The sequence below is a fragment of the Dendrobates tinctorius genome, unplaced genomic scaffold (assembly GCF_039654945.1).
Source record: "Dendrobates tinctorius isolate UK_male_01 unplaced genomic scaffold, ASM3965494v1 ptg000007l, whole genome shotgun sequence".
Classification (NCBI taxonomy): domain Eukaryota; kingdom Metazoa; phylum Chordata; class Amphibia; order Anura; family Dendrobatidae; genus Dendrobates; species Dendrobates tinctorius.
In genome coordinates this window covers 38642706-38664108 of record NW_027361675.1, presented here as the reverse complement: position 1 = coordinate 38664108, position 21403 = coordinate 38642706, and the positions used below count along the sequence as shown (strand labels likewise).

At 46.7% G+C, this 21403-nt stretch overlaps 1 protein-coding gene across 3 annotated transcripts in view; it reads right to left on the bottom strand.

The window, feature by feature from the left end:
- LOC141087774 (uncharacterized) overlaps positions 1–21403 on the bottom strand; it is a 124085-nt gene that overhangs the window by 50416 nt on the left and 52266 nt on the right. For all 3 annotated transcript variants that reach the window (XM_073573613.1, XM_073573603.1, XM_073573593.1), the window contains exon 2: positions 4345–4404. In XM_073573613.1, the coding sequence (XP_073429714.1) occupies positions 4345–4378 (34 nt within the window). In that variant the 5' untranslated portion in view covers positions 4379–4404. The remainder of the gene's footprint in view (positions 1–4344; positions 4405–21403) is intronic.

The following is a 21403-nucleotide window of genomic DNA, read 5'->3' as shown; positions in this document are numbered from 1 at the left end:
CGACAGGAGCGGCACGGCTGAGGCGAAACAGTCGGGCAATGGGCGACCAGGCGCATGCAAGAGAGCACAGAGCCACAAGGCAGGGCTAGGCAAAGGTACAGGACAGAGACGCGTGCGAGACAGCACGGCAAAGCCTAGTACGAGAGGTGCAAGAGCACACTAAATATCAGAGACAAGGCATAGAGTACGAGGCAGTCCTGCGCATGTAGAGTGCATGCCAGGGGCAAAGTACAAGGCGAGACCTGTGCGTGCCGAGGGGCACGCCAGGGACAGGTTCAAAGCGAGGCCTGCACGTGTAGAGAGACACGCCAGGGACAGGGTACACGAAGCAGCAAAGCAAGGCAAGACAGGAAACCAGACTGAGCTTAGACAGAATACGGAACCAGGAATGGAGGCATAAGCAGAAACACGGAGCAAGAACAGAGCTAGCAGCGGAGCGTAGGCCGAAGCCCAGAGCCGGGCCAAGGCAGAGCCTTGGGACTAGACATGGAAAAGAGCACCAAAAGTAGGAGAGGAGGAATGGTGCATGTGCCAGGGAGCATTATAGAGCACCATAGGAAAGAGCGAGGCAGAGCAAGCAAAGACAGAGACCATAGGGAGGAACCAGGCAGAGCAAGGCAAGGTACGGAGCAAGGAACAGGAGCTAGACTGGAGCACAGAACAAAATCAGAGCAAGGAAGGACTACAAGGCAAAGCAGAGCAGAGACAAAACATGGCACGAAGGGCAAACACTAGACAAGGCACGGGACAAGAGACGGAGTACAAGCACAGAGCGTGTGCAGAGACGCACGACAGAGCAAAGTGCAGGGGCACAGAATAGAGGGAGCGACCCAGCAGACCAAGCAGCCATGCACGGAAGCAACACAATACTCAGGCCTTGAGCATAGGAAGGGGCGGTCTGATATAGGGCATAGCACCTCCACTTCCAGGTCAGGACCAGAGGAGAACTTCCAGTTCAGATCCTCCAGGATCACAGGGAGCAGTCACATGATCAGGATTCCAGACATGCAGGGATGATTGCAGAACCAGTGCTGAAACCGAGGCAGGTCATATAATCAGAGTTCCAGACATGCAGAGATGATTGCAGAACCAGTGCTGAAACCTAGGCAGGTCACATGATCAGAGTTCCAGACATGCAGGGATGAATGCAGAACCAGCCTCTGCTAGAACATAGGAAGGACACATGATCAGGGGTTCTAAACAAGACGAGGCGATCACAGAAGGCAGAGTAGAAACGCAGACATCCCGCAGCTCAACAGTCATGAGGTGAGTGTGCACACTGCTCTAGGGAACATGCAGGATAGCAGACATGAGATGCGCGTGCACACCGCTCCCAGGGTCATGAGGCAAAACAGACATGGCGTACATGACAGTCATGCTGTAATACTGCGGGTTACTGCAGAGTAACACAAACTCCACTAGATGGCAGCAGAGTGGAGAATGAGCTGAAAATCCTGCAATGAAGCAGACCAGCAGTAATACAGTGAAGAAACTACTAGGTGACAGCGGAATAGTCAGAGAGCAGAGTCAATACCAGACAGTAGCACAGTACCAAAGGGAAATCCAAAGTCACAAGTCAGGTCACATGACAGGGTCAGAATACCAGAGACAGCGGATAAGCAAAGGGGCAATAACAAATGGGTAATCTGAACACGGTCCAAAGGTCAGCAATAGAATATGAGATGCAAAGAGGCAATGACAACGGGTAGTCTGAACACGGTCCAAAGGTCAGCAACAGACACGGGTAGAGTCAGATGAGCGCAGCAGGTCAGATCAGGAACTCACCAGAGCCAGCTAAACATGCCGAAGACATGCAATATAACTGGCACTGCACACAGGTTGCAGCACAGAGATATAGCAGACCGGACACAGGAATGAGGCAGGGAAAATTAACCTCTGACATAACCAGACCGGGAAAGGAGAGAAAAGACAAAAACTCGGCCTGAATCATGACAGAGAAGTCCTTAATACATTTCAAGGGGAGGCTCAAATTCTGGCAATATCTGCCCAGTAAGAGTGTCAGGTATTGAATTAAACACTACAAGCTGTGTGAGAGTACCTCAGGTACGCCCAGAGGTTAAGTTTTTATGAAGGAAAGGACACTCAGATTCAGCCCCCTGAATCACCTCTGTCCTAGAAGTGAAGGGGAAAATTGTGTGAGATTTGGTTCACCCACTGCTGGATCAAGGTAATCACCTCTACGCAGAAAACTTTTATACCAGCACTTAAGTCCCTTTCTGCACTAGCTATCGCTTCATGTGGTCCTGTCTGGAAAAATCAGAGAGGCCTCCGCTAATTGGGTGGCTACTCAGAAAACAGAATATAACAACAACATCCTGGTGGTCAAGGACAAGAAGGATGTTCTTTTCTTGAACACCATACATGATGGCAGCACCTCCACCACTGTACGAGGTACCGCTACACAGGTCACCAAACCAGACTGTGTCCTCTGGTCAAGTCCTCCAGCCATACAGTGCCATGCGGAAAGCAAAGATGTGGTACAAGAAGCTGGCTGTGGACATCGTACAGAAAGGAACTTTTTCCTGCTAACACAATGTGCAGGCCAGATCAGTTACCGTACCTTCATTTCAAGGAGGTAGTGATCAAAGCCCAAATTTTTGGCAGTCAGGAAGGGGAAGGACTCAGGACTTCTGGAACTCAAGATGCCTTTATGTTACCAGGGCAACATTTCCCAGGTGAGGTCCCTCAAATCACAAAAAAAGGAAGGTTGAAAAAGAGGTGCCGAGTGTGTTATAGAAGGGGAATATGCAGGGATACCACTTATCAATGCAACACCTGCACCAACAAACCTGGCCTGTGTATAAAAGAATGCTTCAAACTGTACCACACATCCATAGACTACTAAATTCATTTCTGACTTACAGAATTGACGCATGCTAATCTGATGCACTCTACACTACTCAAGAATGCCAACCTGATGCACTCTACACAACACGCAAATGCCAAACTGATGTACACCACACGATACTAGATCAATTGCAATATAGGATCACTTGTGTGGGGATTCCACTGTTTAGGCACATCAGGGACTTTCCAATGCAACATGAAGCCCGCAGACCATTCCATCAATGTCAGCTTTCAAAAACATCACTCCTTCCTTCCGAGCCCTATCGTGCACCCAAACAGTAGTTTTCTCCCACATATGGGGTATCTGCATACTCAGGAGAAATTGCACAACAAAGTTTGGGATACATTTTCTCCTGTTACCCTTGTGAAAATAAAAAAAAACTGTGGTTAAAAGAACATTTTTGTGAAAAAAATTGTATTTATTTTCACGGCTTACATTTACATGGGTTCAAGGTGCTCACCACACATCAGGGGAGAATCCATGGTTTAGGTACATCAGAGGCTCTAAAAATGCAAAATGGCATCTGCTCTCGATTCCAATTATTTTTGTGTCAAACTGTGCTCCTTCCCTTCCGAGCACTACTGTGCTCTCAAGCAGTAGTTTTCCCCCACATATAGGTCATCGGTATACTCAAGAGAAATTGCACAACAAATTTTGTGGTCCATTTTCTCCTATTACCCTTGTAAAAATAAGCAAATTGGGGTTAAAGTAAAAATGTTCATTTTTTCCTTCCACATTGCTTTAGCTTCTGTGTAGCACCTGAAGGGTTAATAAACTTATTGGATGTGGTTTTGAGCCATTTGAGGGGTGCAGTTTTTAGAATGGTGTCAAGTTTGGTTGTTTTCTGTCATATAGGCCCACCAAAAGTCATTTCAAATGTGATGTGGTCCCTAAAAAAAAGGGTTTAATAATTTTTGCTGGAAAAATGAAAAATCGCCTTACAACTTTTAACCCTTAAAACTTCGTAACAAAAAAATTATGTTTCAAAAATTGTGCTGATGTAAAGTAGACATGTTGGGAAATGTTATTTATTAACTATTTTGTGTGACATATCCAAGGTTATTACCACATAAAGGGACAGTGGTCAGAATTGTAAAATTTGGCCTGGTCATGAAGGTGAAAACAGACTTGGGGGTGAAGGGATTAACTGTAAACTCTCTGGAGAAGTGATAAATATTATTAGTACTATTTATTATTATAGTGCCATTTATTCCATGTCACTTTACATGTGAGAAGGGGTATGCATAATAAAACACAAAATTGACGACTGGTACAGGAGGAGAGGCTCCTGCCCCTGAAGGCTCACAATCTACGCTTGTATGACTACGGCAGGGCCTGGGGGACAGTGCATGAGTCACGGTTTGTGGTATTTACATTTTGTTAGGAATGACACCCAGAAATATTATATAAAGTAGTAATCATGATGGCAGTAACATATGCTTACTAATCGGGAGAGTAGATTATATATACATTACCACTTGGTACGTAGTCTGATGAATCCATAGACATAGTAAGCTTGATTGCAGGAGACAGTGCTGTAAGGTGAAATACAAACCACAATAAATTACGCTTGCTTTCCTGCATAGTTGAGTGTCATTGACAAACATGAGCATTTTACTCCAAAGTGCTTCAGACACTACCACAAACAAAAAACACTTTTTTTGCACGAAATAGAGGTGTACCAAAATTGTTATCTAATGTCTAATTGAAGGTGCATAATAAGAATAGTAAAAAAGAAAAAAGGTAATTACTGATTTAGGCCATTTTCACACATAGCCTAAAGGGCCTTTCACACATAGCGAGATCGCTAGCAATATCGTTAAAGCGTCACCAATTTTGTATCGATCTCGCTTTGTGTGACACGTACCTGCGACCGATCCCCCCTGCTGATCGCGGTGGAACGGCCTGGGCCATTTTTTAATCGTTGGCGGCCCGCTGGCGCCGACTAGCGACGCATGGACGTCATCATCATCGCTGCGGTGTGACAGGTAAGAGCTATCACCGACGGATCGCTTATCGCTGCTGCGTCGCTGGTGAGATCTGCCTGTTTAGCAGCTCGCTAGAGACCATTTAGCGATGCACCAGCGATCCTGACCGGGTCGTATCATTGTCGGGATCGCTGGTGCATCGCTAAATGTAACGGGACCCCAAAGCAGGAGTCACACACAGCAATCTTGCTAGCGATATCGCTGCTGAGTCACAACTTTTGTGACGTAGCAGCGATCTCACCAGCGAGATCGCTGTGTGTCACAGCGATCAGTGAGCGGCCCCCCTGCCGGTATCGCTGATCGCTGTAAGAAACCTCTGGATATTTTTTTGGTCGCTGGTCTCCTGCTGGCCAGCACGCATCGCTGCGTGTGGCAGGCGGGAGACCAGCGATCAGCTGTAAAAAATAGAATTAAAATAAAAAATATTGTTATTCTCACCTTCCGACGTCCCGCGCGGCCTTCCTGCCTCTCTCCACGCTCCGGTCCCAGTAATCGTTTGCGAGAATGACCGCGAGACTTCGCGCTCCCGCGAGCGTGGAGAGAGGCGGGAATGATACGCGGACGTCGGAAGGTGAGAATAACAATATTTTTATTTTGATTCTATTTTTTACAGGGAACAGGGATGGCCAGCGATGCCGGGAGCTCGGCATCGCTGTGCTGATCGCTGGTGAAGCTGTCTGTGTGACAGCTCACCAGCGATCACATAGCGACTTATCCTTGATATCGTTGTCGGTATCGCTGGTAAGTCGCTATGTGTGACTCCAGCTTAAGTGCTGTGTTTTTTTCTTCAGTTTTTAATACACATTTTCTGCAGGTGTCTGCACCATAAGGCCATGTTATCATGCAGTGTAAATGATACGTTTCTTTCAGCTACATTTTTTGTGTTGAAAATCTGCTGAGTTTAACCCTTCAAAGGTGATTCCACAAAAACTCATGCTCACTGAGCCTCTAAAAACGCTGTTGATATCTGCGCTGTGGGACATTTTTTCACTATAGGGAGGTTGAAATAAAACTTGCATATAAAAGGCACTTAAAAACTCAAGTAAAAAAACAAATGTTTTTATGTACGGAATGGTCATGGATAACGATTGCGATTTGTCCACAGAACATCCATATGACATGCGTATGCAATCCGTATACATTGCGATTTTAACATGAGGTTTTACATAGAGCAGTTCTCTGTATGTAAAAGCTCATGCTAAAATAGCATTTTAAAAAAAGCTGTACACATTGTTTTAAAACAAAATAATCTTTAAAACATATATATATGTTTGTATATAGATATACAGATAGATATAATAAAAGCCAGCGGATGCCACGTACAGTAAAGAGTAGAATACGTTAGAATAGATAGACTAAATATAAATACACATAGTATAGGTATATATATACAGTACAGACCAAAAGTTTGGACACACTTCCTCATTCAAAGAGTTTTCTTTATTTTCATGACTATGAAAATTGTAGATTCACTCTGAAGGCATCAAAACTATGAATTAACACATGTTGAATTATATAATTAACAAAAAAGTGTGAAACAACTGAAAATATGTCTTATATTCTAGGTTCTTCAAAGTAGCCACCTTTTGCTTTGATTGCTGCTTTGCACACTCTTGGCATTCTCTTAATGAGCTTCAAGAGGTAGTCACCGGAAATGGTTTTCACTTCACAGGTGTGCCCTGTCAGGTTTAATAAGTGGGATTTCTTGCCTTATAAATGGGGTTTGGACCATCAGTTGTGTTGTGCAGAAGTCTGGTGGATACACAGCTGATAGTCCTACTGAATAGACTGTTTGTATTATGGCAAGAAAAAAGCAGCTAAGTAAAGAAAAACGAGTGGCCATCATTGCTTTAAGAAATGAAGGTCAGTCAGTCCGAAAAATTGGGAAAACTTTGAAAGTGTCCCCAAGTGCAGTGGCAAAAACCATCAAGCGCTACAAAGAAATTGGCTCACATGAGGACCGCCCCAGGAAAGGAAGACCAACAGTCACCTCTGCTGCGGAGGATAAGTTCATCCGAGTCACCAGCCTCAGAAATCGCAGGTTAACAGCAGCTCAGATTAGAGACCAGGTCAATGCCACACAGAGTTCTAGCAGCAGACACATCTCTACAACAACTGTTAAGAGGAGACTTTGTGCAGCAGGCCTTCATAGTAAAATAGCTGCTAGGAAACCACTGCTAAGGACAGGCAACAAGTAGAAAAGACTTGTTTGGGCTAAAGTACACAAGGAATGGACATTAGACCAGTGGAAATCTGTGCTTTGGTCTGATGAGTCCAAATTTGAGATCTTTGTTTCCAATGACCGTGTCTTTGTGTAACGCAGAAAAGGTGAACGGATGGACTCTACAGTACATGCCTGGTTCCCACCGTGAAGCATGGAGGAGGAGGTGTGATGGTGTGGGGGTGCGCTGCAGGTGACACTATTGGGGATTTATTCAAAATTGAAGGCATACTGAACCAGCATAGCTACCACAGCATCTTGCAGCGGCATGCTATTCCATCCAGTTTGCGGTTAGTTGGACCATCATTTATTATTCAACAGGACAATGACCCCAAGCACACCTCCAGGCTGTGTAAGGGCTATTTGACCAAGAAGGAGAGTGATGGGGTGCTACTCCAGATGACCTGGCCTCCACAGTCACCAGACCTGAACCCAATCGAGATGGCTTGGGGTGAGCTGGTCCGCAGAGTGAAGGCAAAAGGGCCAACAAGTGCTAAGCATCTCTGGGAACTCCTTCAAGACTGTTGGAAGACCATTTCCGGTGACTACCTCTTGAAGCTTCCTTCTATGACGGTATCACTAATTGGGTGGATCAAGGAAATGCTGTAGATATAGTATATCTTGACTTCAGCAAAGCATTTGACAAAGTCTCTCATACAATCCTTATTGAAAAAATGATTAAGTATGGAATGGACAAGGCAACTGTTAGGTGGATTCATAACTGGCTTAGTGATCGGACCCAAAGAGTGGTCGTAAATGGCTGCACATCCAGTTGGAAGAATGTCTCAAGTGGGGTACCACAGGGCTCTGTCCTGGGCCCTGTATTGTTCAACATCTTTATCAACGATTTAGATGAAGGAATTGAGGGTAAACTGATTAAATTTGCTGATGACACAAAGCTAGGAGGGATAGCTAATACTAGAGAAGAGAGAGAGAGGATTCAAAAAGATTTAAATAAACTGGAGAAGTGGGCAGCAACTAACAGAATGGTTTTTAACAGGGAGAAATGCAAAGTACTACATCTGGGCAATAAAACTGAAAAAAGCATATATAGAATGGGAGGAATAGGGCTAAGTGACAGCACATGTGAAAAAGACTTGGGTATACTAATAGATCACAGACTGAATATGAGTCAACAGTGTAATGCAGCAGCAAAAAAGGCAAATGCAATTCTAGGATGTATTAACAGAAGCATACAGTCTAGATCACGTGAAGTCATTATTTCCCTCTACTCCTCTTTGGTCAGACCTCATCTGGAATATTGTGTCCAGTTTTGGGCACCACATTTTAAAAAAGACATCAACAAACTGGAGCAAGTTCAGAAAAGAGCAACCAGAATGGTGACCGGTCTGCAAACCCTGTCTTATGAGGAAAGGTTGCAGGATTTGGGAATGTTTAGTTTGCAAAAGAGAAGACTGAGAGGAGACTTAATAGCTGTCTACAAATATCTAAAGGGCTGTCACATTGTAGAAGGATCAACTTTATTCTCATTTGCACAAGGAAAGACTAGAAGCAATGGGATGAAACTGAATGGGAGGAGACACAGATTAGATATTAGAAAAAACTTTTTGACAGTTAGAGTGATCAATGAGTGGAACAGGCTGCCACGAGAAGTGGTGAGTTCTCCTTCAATGGAAGTCTTCAAACAGAGGCTGGACAGACATCTGACTGGGATGATTTAGCGAATCCTGCTTTGAGCAGGGGGTTGGACCAGATGGCCCAGGAGGTCCCTTCCAACTTTACGATTCTATGATTCTATGATTCTAAGAGAATACCAAGAGAGTGCAAAGCAGTAATCAAAGCAAAAGGTGGCTACTTTGAAGAACCTAGAATATAATACATATTTTCAGTTGTTTCACACTTTTGTTAATTATATAATTCCACATGTGTTAATTCATAGTTTTGATGCCTTCAGAGTGAATATACAATTTTCATAGTCATGAAAATAAAGAAAACTCTTTGAATGAGAAGGTGTGTCCAAACGTTTGGTCTGTACTGTGTATATATATATATATATATATATATATATATATATATATATACATATATATATATATATATGAAAGAGATATAGATAGAAGATTAGTAGCGTATGTGTGTAAAATTTTGGAGCTATACGTGTTAAATTAAAGGATTAATTCACGGAAAAAAATTGCTTGTGCTCCCGTGCAATTTTCTCTGCCAGAGAGGGCAAGCCAGTGACTGAGGGCAGACATTCATAACCTAGAGAGGGACAATTGTTATTGGCCACCCCCTGGATAAAAAATCTGCCCCCAGCCACCCCAGAAAAGGCGTATCTGTAATGCTCCAATTGCGACACTTACCCTCTCTCTTCCCATTGCCCTGTAGCGGGAGGCATATGGTGTAATAAGGGGTTAATGTCACCTTGCTTTTGTAAGGTGACATTAAGCCTGGTTAAACATGGAGAGGTGTCAATAAGACACCTATCCATTATTAATCCACTAGTCTGAAAGGGTTAAAAAAACACATACAGACATTAAATATAAAGTCTTTTAATGAAATAAACATACTTTTTTTTCCATTTTTATTTAACTCCCAATCCAATCAAAGCCCTCGTTCGCCTGTAAAAAATCCAAAATAAAAAAGGAACAATATCCCATACCTGTCCGCTGTACAGTCATGTCCCACGCCGCAATCCATCTGAAGAGGTTATATACAATAGTTTTCAACCGGGAGCGGTGCTAATGCGACCAGCCCTGCTGTAAACCACGGAGGAATGAAGGAAAAGCTGCCTGCGCAGCCTCCCCTACTGACTGGAGATGAACTGAACTGAAGTTGTTCTGAAGTTCAGAAACTTTCCCACACTTGAGTTTACCTCAGGTCAGGCGGGCAGTCTGCAAAGCCTAAGTGACATCAGCAGTAGTCACTGAGACTGCACAGACTCCCCGCCTGACACGCGGGGAACAGACAGATATATAGAAATGGCCGGAGTGAGCCTCCCAACCCCCTGGAGGCGTGGGCGGAGGCCAACATGATGGGGGGTTGGAAGTTAGTGAGGGAAGGGGAAGGGTTAAAGGGGAGGGGGAGCTAAGGGGTATTTAAGACAGGGTCTGGGGGGTGCCCGCCCTCTGTTCCTGTTTTCCCAGCTCCTGAACAGTCCCACAACTTACCGGGATGTCGGGAGTGGACCAGGCCATGGATAGTCTGCGGGCAGCAGCGGCAGGGCAGCCTCCTGGCTGGCTGGAGGCGCAGGTGGCTGGCCTGCTTCAACGAGCGCCGAGGCAGGCCGAGGTGAGAGAATGGAGGTCCAGGCGGGCGCGGCCTCCAGAGCGGCTATCCCCCGACACCGCTCCCCGGACCTCGCGTCGCTGTCGGAGCCCCTCCCGGGACCCTCCAGGCCGCGCGACGCTGCCTTCCCCGTCTGGGGGTGCGCGGCCTGGGAGGAATCCTCACACGTGGCGAGGCCCTGCGGCGGCGTCCGGACCTTCGCCCTGGGGCAGGAAGGGGGCGGGGCCGGCGTGCGCCCGACATCCGGCAGCACCAGGTCCTTCGGGGGGCCGCGGCGGTGGTGGACGTGCCGCGCGGCCTGCCTCAGCGGGCGCTTCGGCCGCCGGCAGAGTGGCGGCCTGCCAGGCGGCAGGGCCGGGTCGGGTCGCATCCCCCAGCGGTGGGGGGGAACTAGTTGGAACGGGGGGGCTGCTGCGGTGCCCCTGCAGCGGCGCTTGCCTCTGACCCCCCGAGGATGTGCCACAGCCCTATGGCTGCAGCGGGACCGGAGGGCAGCCCGGCGGAGTCGGTGCTGGCTGCCAGAAGATTGGAGCGGAGGACACTGTCGGGCTCCCAGTTGCCGTGGGGGGCCCTGAGCGACCGGGTGACTCGCAATGGCTTGGCTGAATTGACTCTCGGCGGGGGGAGGCAGGAGCCTTCATATGTGGGGGGGCCGCTGCCCAGTTCCGTCGGGGGGGTTCAGGCCTCCTACCCCGGCTCAGTCTGCAGGGGTGTTCGGGCCGCAACAACGAGGCGGTGAGTTCGCCGCCGGGAGGCGCGAGGTCCATGAGGCGTCTGGGGATCCAGGATTTCCGGCTGGAGGGCACACAGCCCCCTCACAGCCCGGTGAGTATGCGTCTATGTCCCCTGTTTGTCACCCGCTTTTGTCTTCGTCAGTGGTGGTAGGGGGCCCCTTATCAGAGTCCGGGGGCGGTGGGGTTGAGGCTGGGTTGAGCAGTTCAGGGTCGGCTGGGGGAGTATGTGATATGTTGGCGGATGTGCGCAGATTGCTTTTACGTCTGGAGTAGGGTTTTGTGGGGTCGTCACTGGTAGCATTGTGGGTTGGGCCTCAGGGTGGCGGGTTGGCGAGTCAGGGCACGGCTGCGTCGGGCCCTTGTGTTGGCACGCCGGTGTCGGTGCAAACCGAGAAGGAAAAGGAGTGTCGTGTGCATCTGAATGATCGGGCGCATGGCGAGGTGTATGTGTGTTTTGAAGGTTCGTTGGGGGCCCATCTGAAAAGGAGGTGAAAGAGCGGATTTGGAAGGATGAATATGTGGAAATATTTTCACTATTGCCTCTTGAGAAGTTTAATTTGGACAAAAGTAAGAAAGAGGATAGCAAAAAGGAAGAGGAGGAAAAGCGGAGGTGGCGCTTGATTCCTCAGACATTTGTAAATTGGCAGCAGGCGTTTGCCATTTTGGCGAGTGTTATCGGGGAACAGGCTCCTGATAATTGCTCCGCGTTATTTTGTTATTTGGATGCTATCGGGGAGGCTTATAGAGTATATGGCGGTCAGGCGTGGCTGCGGTATGATGAGCAGTTTCGTCAGAGGAAAGCTGTGTGTCCGGCTATCCGCTGGGACCAAAAAGACATTGGCTTGTGGATGCGTGTGATAGCGCAAAATAAGTCTGGGAGTTCCTTTCTTGGGGGGGCTGGAAGCACCAGCCAGAATAGCGGCACTTCCGGCTCTACGAGTGGTGAGGGTCGAGGGCAGTCGGGAACGCACAAGGCGGGTGTGTGCTGGTAGTTTAATGACGGCCAGTGTAAGTTTGGGGCCAACTGTAAATTTAAACACCTCTGCTCAAACTGCAATGGTACTTCACACGGGGCATCAAAGTGTTTCAAGAAAGGGAAGTCCAAATCGGGTGGGGGTAATTCACAAGGGGGAAACTCCAGTGAATCTGGAAAGGATGGTCCCCTATCTAAATAGATACCCTGATAGGGTAAGAGCGGGGCTGTTGTATTCAGGTTTTCAGGAGGGTTTTCGCATTCCGGGTCCTCCGTTTGAAATCCCGTTTGTTTTAAAAAATTTGCGCTCTGCTTTGGAGCATCCGTCAGTTGTTTCGGAGAAGATCCGGAAAGAAGTTTCATTGGGGTGCATGGCGGGCCCTTTCGTGTCCCCTCCTTTTCCAAATCTGGTCGTTTCCCCGTTGGGGGTGGTTCCGAAGAAGGAGCCCAATAAGTTTCGGCTCATTCAGCATTTGTCTTACCCACGTGGGAGGTCGGTTAACGACGGTATTGATCCGGAGATTTGTTCAGTGGTATACTCTTCATTTGATGAAGCGGCGAGTTGGGTCCGAAAATGTGGTCGCGGGGCTCTTATGGCTAAGACTGATGTTGAATCCGCTTTTCGTTTGCTTCCGGTCCACCCAGAAAGCGTGAGGTTGTTGGGCTGTTTCTGGGAAGACAGGTTTTTTGTAGATAGGTATTTACCTATGGGTTGTTCCTTGTCTTGTGCGTATTTCGAGGCTTTTAGTTCTTTTCTTGAGTGGGTCGTGTGCGACGTCTCTGGTTGTGATTCGGTAGTTCATTATTTGGACGATTTCTTGTGCATTGGCCCGGCGGATTCTTCACATTGTCTCAGGATTTTGAAAGCGATTGAGTGGGTGGCGGATCGGTTCGGGGTTCCGCTGGCGCCCGGAAAAACTGAGGGCCCCAGTACGTGTTTGCATTTTCTGGGGATCTTCATCGATACTGTTGAATGGGAATTTCGGTTGCCGGAGGACAAGCTTGAGGATTTGAGGTCTGAGGTGGTTCGTGCACGTCGGTTGCGGAAAATATCGTTGCGGGACCTTCAGTCGCTGTTGGGAAAGCTTAACTTCGCTTGTCGGGTGATGCCGATGGGTCGAGTTTTTTCCCGTAGGCTGGCTAGCGCTACTTCGGGGGTTCGGGCTCCTCATCATTTTGTGAGATTGTCGGCGGAGCTCAGGGCCGATTTGGTGGTCTGGGAATCCTTTTTGGAGAAGTACAACGGTCGTTCGTTGGTAATGGCTGATGTGGTTTGTAACGATGCTTTGGATTTGTTTACGGATGCGGCAGGCGGATTCGGTTTTGGTGCCTATTTCGGAGGGCAATGGTGCACCGCTCAGTGGCCTGCTGCTTGGGTTTCGGTGAGGTTGGTGCGTAACATCACGTTGTTGGAGATTTTTCCGATTCTGGTGGCTGTTCATTTGTGGGGTCAGGATTTTCGGAATCGGCGCGTTCGTTTCAATTGCGACAACATGGGGGTTGTGAGCGCGATTAATGGTCTTACTGCATCGTCCCCTCCAGTGGTCAGAGTTTTGCAGAAGTTGGTGCTAGCATGTTTGTCTTTGAATGCGCATGTGACGGCGACGCATGTGCCTGGAGTGAAGAACGAGATAGCTGACTCTCTCTCTCGCTTACAGTGGGATCGTTTTCGTTCCTTGGCCCCGGAGGCAGAGTTCGAGGGTCTGATTTGTCCGGAGGAATTGTGGAGGGTGGCTTACGAGCCGCGGAGTCACTGATCGTATCATCTTTGGCACTAAAAACCTGGGAGGCCTACCGGAATGTGTGGTGTACGTGGGAAGAGGTCCTTACGGCTGGCCCCACCAGTGGGGTCAGGCTTGAGCAAGTGGGTCTGTTGTTGGCATGGTTGGGGCAGGGCGCAAACGAAGGTTGGTCTCGTGCAAAGGTGACATGTTTGTTGGCCGGATTGTCTTTCGGTTTTCAGTTGCGCGGGTACAGGGATTTGACGAAAACGTTTTTGGTTAGACAGGCGGTGAAAGGTTTTCACCGTTTTCTGGGGGGGGGTGATTTAAGGCGGCCCGTGTCGTTTAATATGCTTGAGCAATTGGGACTGGTTCTGGGATCGGTATGCGCGGATGGTTATGAGGTTGCGTTGTTTCGTCTGGCTTTTTCCTTTGCATTTTTTGGGGCACTGCGGATTGGGGAACTCGTGTCTCACAATAAAGAGTCTGTGGGCGGGTTGTTAGCCAGGGATGTGACTTTGACTTCTCAGGGCGTCGAGTTTTGGCTACGTAGGTCAAAAACAGACCGGTCTGGAAAAGGCCGTTGAGTTGTGTTGGGTGTTGTGTCTGGTTCCGGAATGTGCCCGGTTCAGTGTTTACGTAGATTTTGGGACCTTCGTCCTAGTCTGAGCGGATCTTTGTTGTGTTACGCAGACGGTGGAAGTCTGTCTCGATATCAGTTTGGCGCAGTGTTTAAGAAGTCAATTCGGTGTTTGGGTTTGGATGATTCTAGGTTTGCCTCTCATTCTTTTCGGATTGGTGCGGCGACTGAGGCAGCTGAGCGTGGTTTGGGTCCCTCTTTCATACAGCGCATCGGCGGGTGGAGGTCTAATCGTTATCGTAGTTATGTTCGGCCTTCAGGTGTGCAGGAGGTGGTCCCGGTTGGCGTGGTCCATGGGGAAGATTAAATGTTACAAGTATTGGAGCGTTTTCTTTTGCGATATGTTTCTGTGAGTGTCGTTTTGTGTTTCAGGTACGGAACCGCTGCTGGTCTGGATATTTGGTCACTCCTTTGTTTACTGGGGAGCGGTGAGAGCCGATGTCAGGAACGATGGCAGACAGTTGGGAATTTCTAGAATGGCGGCGGTGGTGCGGTGGATCGGTTTTAGGGGCCTGGTGTGGCGTAGGGTGTTGCCGGAAATTCACGAGTGTGTTCGTTTGGACCGGGCACCAGATGTTCTCGTTATTCATGCAGGGGTAATGATCTGGCTGTCCGTCCCTTCCGGGAGTTGATCAAGGATATTAAGCAAGATTGTTTGCGGTTGTGGGTGACTTATCGGGGAGTCACGATTGTGTGTTCGGAGATCGTGCCACGCAGGCGTTGGCGGTCCATGAGATCGTTGGAAAAGGTCAACCGGGCCAGGATCAAGGTCAACAGAGCGGTGTCCGCTTTTATAGTTAAAAACGGGGGAGTTGCCGTGCGACATTTTGATTTGGAGAAGGGTGAGGGCGATTACTGGTTGGCGGACGGGATTCACTTGAATGCGGTGGGTTCCGATATTTGGGCCCTTGCCCTTGAGGGTATAGAGAAGGCTGTCGCTTGGCGGGTTGTGGGGGTCTCGGGTCATTGAGGCATTCAAAGGCCCCTCGTTGTGGCGGTTTTGGGGGAGGGGGAGTCCTTGAAGTCCGTGGAAATTGGTTTTGGAGACTGTGGGTAGGGTCTCCTTCGTTTAAAGGTATGCTGGTCGTGATCTGGTGAAAGGTGGATGGGGAGTTTTCTGTCGGAAGAGGGCGGATCTCCAAGGAGTTTGTGGACAACATCTATTGGTGTGCTGGTGCTCCCGAGCCTGTGGAGTAACGGCTGGGAGCAAATGGTCGGGGGTTGTTCACAATATTTGGACTATTTCACCACGATTTTGTGGCTTCAAGGACTTCTCCTTCCAGGGTTAAATTCATTGTACTCATGTTATTTATGATACAGTGTTTATTGTTTGTTTATTGTTATAATAAAAGGCTGCTGTGGCCATAAAATTCCAAAAGAAATACCGGTGTCTGTGTATTAGTGGGCGCCGAGGTGGGGGTGGTCATTTTATGGTCACGGTGGGGTTTTTTGGGGGGGTAAGTCAAGACGCTTGTTATCCCCTTACGACGTAAATACTTGACAATACCAACGTCAAGATGAATGAAAGAATAACATTTGTCCGAATGCAATCCCATTTTTCATCGCAAGTGGGAATGAGCCCTTACAGTGGCTTGTAAAAGTATTCACCCCCCAGTTTTCTTACATTACAACCAGTGTTTAAATATTTTTGTAATCCCATGTGTGCGTGCTGCATCAGCAGTAAATAGTCTAAAAATTTCTGGTGCAGCAATTACCTTCATAAGTCATATGCTTAGTGAAAGGAAGCCAACCTATGTGCCATTTCAGTGTCACATGGTCAGTCAGTATATACACACCTTTTCTGAAAGACCACAGAGGCTGCAAGACCATTAAACAAGAGGGACCACTAATCAAACCAAGGAGATCAGGGTCATGGTTGGGTTAGAAAAAATATCCCAATCTCTGATGATCACCTGGAGCACCATCAAATACATTGTCATCAAATGGAAAGAACATGGTACCACAACAAACCTGCCAAGAGAGGGCCGCCCACCAAAACTCTCAGTTCGGGCAAGGAGGGCATTAATCAGAGAGTCAGCAAAAGCCTAATTGACAGAAGTCAATTTAGGTTGACAAATGTCAACTTGACAGACAAGGTGTGCACTTGTGTATGAGTGATTTAAAAAATAACCTTCTTTATCCATTCTTGATGAAATTGTCAATATAATAAATTGGAACGCTCTCACCACTAATACATTTGCCCGCACAGCCAGATGTAGTAGCGGTGACTAAGGTGCTAGAGAGGGATACGGGACCTCTCATTGTGACTAACTTTGCTGATGAGTCATGTCCATATGAAACGCGTCGATATTAATCTAGGCACCAGAGCCTCAACCTAAACCGTACGGGATAAGCATTTACCCACAAGAATGGAACCTGTCGGATGGTGAAACACCCTGTAATGCGGTGAGAGCGTTCCAATTTATTATATTGACAATTTCATCAACTCTCTCCAGTATATATAGGGGAGATAGTCGTTGTCTTTTCTGGCAATACTGGTCTGTGCTTTTGGTCCATAGAGGATTGTAGGCACAGACAGTAGAGGATGTAAATAGTACTATCAACCCAGGTGACTGTGTACAGTAGAACTGATGGTTGGTGTCTACTTTGTTTTTAAGCTAGTTCAGCCCATGTAGGGCTTTATTTCTTCTTTGGTCTCATATTTTTAATATACCGTAGATGATAAAGGTTATTTTTTTAAGTCACTCATACGCAAGTTGACATTTGTCAACCTAAATTGAACTCTGTCAATTAGGCTTTTGTTGACTTTGTGATCAGTGACTATTTGTCACACACCCTGGCTATAGCTTTCATTAATCAGAGATTGCAGCATATAGACCAAAGGTAACCCTAAAGAAGCTACTCTATAGAGGTGGTCTTTATCAATGAAAGGGCAGAAAAAAATCCTTTAGTTGCACAGAAAAATTGTAAGGCTAGTTTTCAGTTTGCCAAAATACATGTGGGAGTCTCCCAGATGTTTGAAGGAAGGTGTTGTGGTGAGACCAAAATTTAACCTTTTGGCCACCAAGGTAAATGCTATGTCTGACGACAAACCAACACAGCTCATTACCCCAAGAACACCATCCCCACAGTGAAACATGGTGGTGGCAGCATTATGCTATGGGGATGTTTTTCAGTAGCAGGGACAGGAGAAATGATCCGAGTGGAGGGGAAGCTGGATGGAGCAAAATACAGCGATATTCTTGAGCAAAAAACATGTTTCAATCAGTGATTTCAGACTGGGACGGAGGTTCACCTTCCAATAAGACAATGACCCAAAGCATACTGCTAAGGCAACACTCAAGTGGTTTAATGGGAAATGTGTAAATGTTTTGGAGTGGCCTATTGAGAGCCCAGACTTTAGTCCAATTGAGAATCTGTGGAAAGACTTAGGGTCCCGTCACATTTAGCGATACACCAGCGATTCCGACAACGATACAACCCGGTCAGGATCGCTGGTGCATCACTAAATGGTCGCTAGTGAGCTGCCAAACAGGCAGATCTCACCAGCGATGTAGCAGCGGTCGGCGGTTGTTACTTACCTGTCAGACGCGGCGATGAAGACGTCCTCCCGCCTGCATCCACGCGTCGCTCGTCGGCGCCAGCAGGAAGCAGCTGACGAGAAATGGTCCAGGACGTTCTCGCGCGATCAGCGATAGCCAGCGGGGGAGCCGGTCGGAGGTAAGTATCACACATAGCGATATCGCTAGCAATATCGCTGCTGCGTCACAAAATTGGTGACGCTTAAGCGACATCACTAGCGATCTCGCTTAGTGTGACGGGGCCTTTAAAGATTGCTGTTCACCAGAAGAAATCATCTAACTTGAAGGAGCTGGAGCTTTTTTGAATTGAGGAATTGGGAAAAAATCCCAGTGGCAAGATTTGGAAAGCTTAGAGGTTTAAACAAAGTTACTTGCAGCAGTATTTGCCGTAAAGGGAAGCAAAGTACTGACTTTAGTGGGTTGAATAGTTATACATACTGAAGTTTTCAGTAATTTTATCCTATATGTTGTTTACTTCACATTAAGAAGAAAAGCAAATGTTCAGTTTTAGGCATGTTCAACAGTGAAATTCCAGGTTGTGAGATAGCAAAACATGAAAAATGCCACTGTATGTAACTACTTTTGCAAGCCACTGTATATGAGCTACCATCTCTGCTACCACTTTTGTAAAAACGAGCGGAGCTATTGAGATTCAAAACAGAAGGGCTCAATATTGCGTGAGACAAATCTGAGTGTTGATTATATAGTAGTTGCTACTTGCAGATATTTTTCAAACTGTGGCTGTATTGTGATATGATAGTATGTGTTCTTTAATCTCCTGATACCATGTGGCACTTTATTGAGAGGGGATTGACCACAGACTATTGTCTCAGTTTTCAATTTCTGATATGTTAAGAATTTGTTTAACCCCTTAACGACCGCTGATACGCATAAAAACGGCCATTTTAAAGCAATGATTGGGAATAAGGCTGTAACGCTACCCAGAAGCGGAAAATGTCCCGTGTCTAGGCGACCGGGGGTAGCTGAGACCCCAGAGAACATTTTCATGTGGGCAGCATTGTGGCTCAGTGGTTAGCACTGCAGCCTTGCAACGCTGGGGTCCTGGGTTCAAATCCCACCAAGGATGACATCTGCAAGGAGTTTTTATGTTCTCCCCATGTTTGCGTGGGTTTCCTCCAGGTTCTCCGGTTTCCTCCCACATTCCAAAGACATACTGATAGGGAATTTAGATTGTGAGCCCCATTGGGGATAGCGATGCTAATGTGTGCAAAACTGTAAAGCGCTGCAGAATATGTTAGCGCTATATAAAAATAAAGATTATTATTAATGTGATCACCGTTTATTCAGTGAATAATGACGATCGCAAAAAAAAAAAATAAAGAAAAGTGTCCCGGCTGTTTCAATCGTTTCTCTCTCTTCTGACATGATATGCATGTCAGAGGAGAGAAAAATGATGCCCTTCGAGAGTCCCCGGTCCTTTCTCATCAGTCCCCCAACCCGGCATCATCTTCCAGGGATAAAAATGGCAGGAGTATACTCATCTGCCCGTCGGTACCCGGCAACAATAGTAAATTTTTCCTATTAGTTCCTTTTGGAATCTATCACAGTGATCAAAATAAAAAAATAGTAAATCAAACCCCCCTTTGTCACCCCCTTAGATAAAACTGATAAAATATACATATTTTTTCCTTTATTTGCAACTGGGGTTTGGGTTGGGTGTAGAGCTGTGTTTGGGGTAGGGGTGTGTTTAAGGGTATGTGCACACGCTGTGGATTGAAGTGCAGATTTGGCCGCGTGGATTTTGTAAAATCCGCAGGTAAATCTGCAGGTCAAAAGACCTGCGGATTGCTCTGCAGTTTTGCCCTGCGGTTTTTCATCTCCTCAATGGAGAAGATGGCAAACCGCAGCAGAATCCGCAGAAAGAATTGACATGTCAATTCTTTCTGTGGTTCAAAACCGCAGAAAAACCGCGCGGAAAAATCCGCACCGTCTGCACTGCGGTTTTTTGTTTTTTTTAAATCAGATATTTTTTATTTGAACATTTTCCAACAAAACAGGTATAACAACCCAGGGGAACGTAGTCCCCTTACCCCACCCCCCTCCCCCCCTGAATTGAATTGTCCCCCATCTTAACAAAAATAAACATATTATTATATAGCGTCAATGTCACGTCTCCTTGAATAACAATAATTAGAAATACAAGAGAGGCTCCAAATGTGCTACATATAGACAAGACTTCTCTTTAATTCAGCAAAGGTACACTCAACTAAGACCTAATCGGAATCTCTGTAACTCTCTGGATGCAAGGCCCGAGCTGTCTATCCATAATGCCCAAATCTTTTCAAATTTTCCGATACAGCCTCTCTTCAAGTAAATTGCTTTTTCAATGTTAATCACCCAGTTCACCTTACTAATATATTCCGGAATGGAGGGCGTCTGATCATCCAACCAGTGCTGTGCTATCAACTTTCTAAACATATATAGCATTCTAGCCACCGCTATTTTGCCATACTCATCTGTCGTTAGATCTTCAACATACCCCAATACACATACCATAGGTGAGCAGTCCAACCCCCCCGAATAAACTTTGTTAATAATATCAACTACTTCTTCCCATAGATGATCCAACTTGGGGCAAGACAACATCATATGAATAAGATCCGCAGACTGAGTCTTACATCTATTGCACATAGGGTTGTCTCTGAGTCCAATATCATGCAAGAATTTTGGAGTTCTGTATTTTTGGTGTAACAGTAGTATCTGTGAATAACGATGGGATTCACTCAGGGACAAGTCCGGTACCCTCTCCAAAATTTCCAACCACTGATCGTCTTCAATAGGACTTATTGCCCCCTCTCATTTTCCCTTGGACTTCAACGGAAACTTTGAAAGCATCAAATCCAATATCATACAATAGATTATCGAAATCAGACCCCCTGACCCTTCAACCCCGGCTATTCTATCTATAACCCTATTTTGTGGGATTCCCTGCTCCAGCTGCCCTCCCTCTGCTCGCCATGCGTGTCGTAGTTGTAAATATCTATAAAACTCCTGCTTGGGTAAATCGAACTCCCCCTGTAGCTGTACAAATTCCTTCAGCTCCCCGTTCTCCTCTAATATCTGAGCAAATCCTCGAATTCCCCTTCTCTCCCACATACTGAATCCTTGTAGTTTATGTAAATTTGGGAGCCATGGAGTAGTCCAAATCAAAGTAAATCGCGAAATACCTTGTATATTCAGCAGAAGTCTTACCTTCCACCACAATTTATGCAACAGCAATAGTGTTGGTGTTTTCTCCCCCCCTTATTGCAAATAATCGTGCCTCCAGAGCTCCATATAGGTCCCCTAATTCCAGGAATTGCTGTAATAATATTTTTTGTATCCCCCCACCTCCCGGATCATTCCACCCTCTAATATACTGCAATTGAGCTGCTATAAAATATGCCCAGGGTTTTGGCGCTGCCAGCCCCCCCTCTTTTCCGCTCTGCAGTTCTTCCAATTTAAT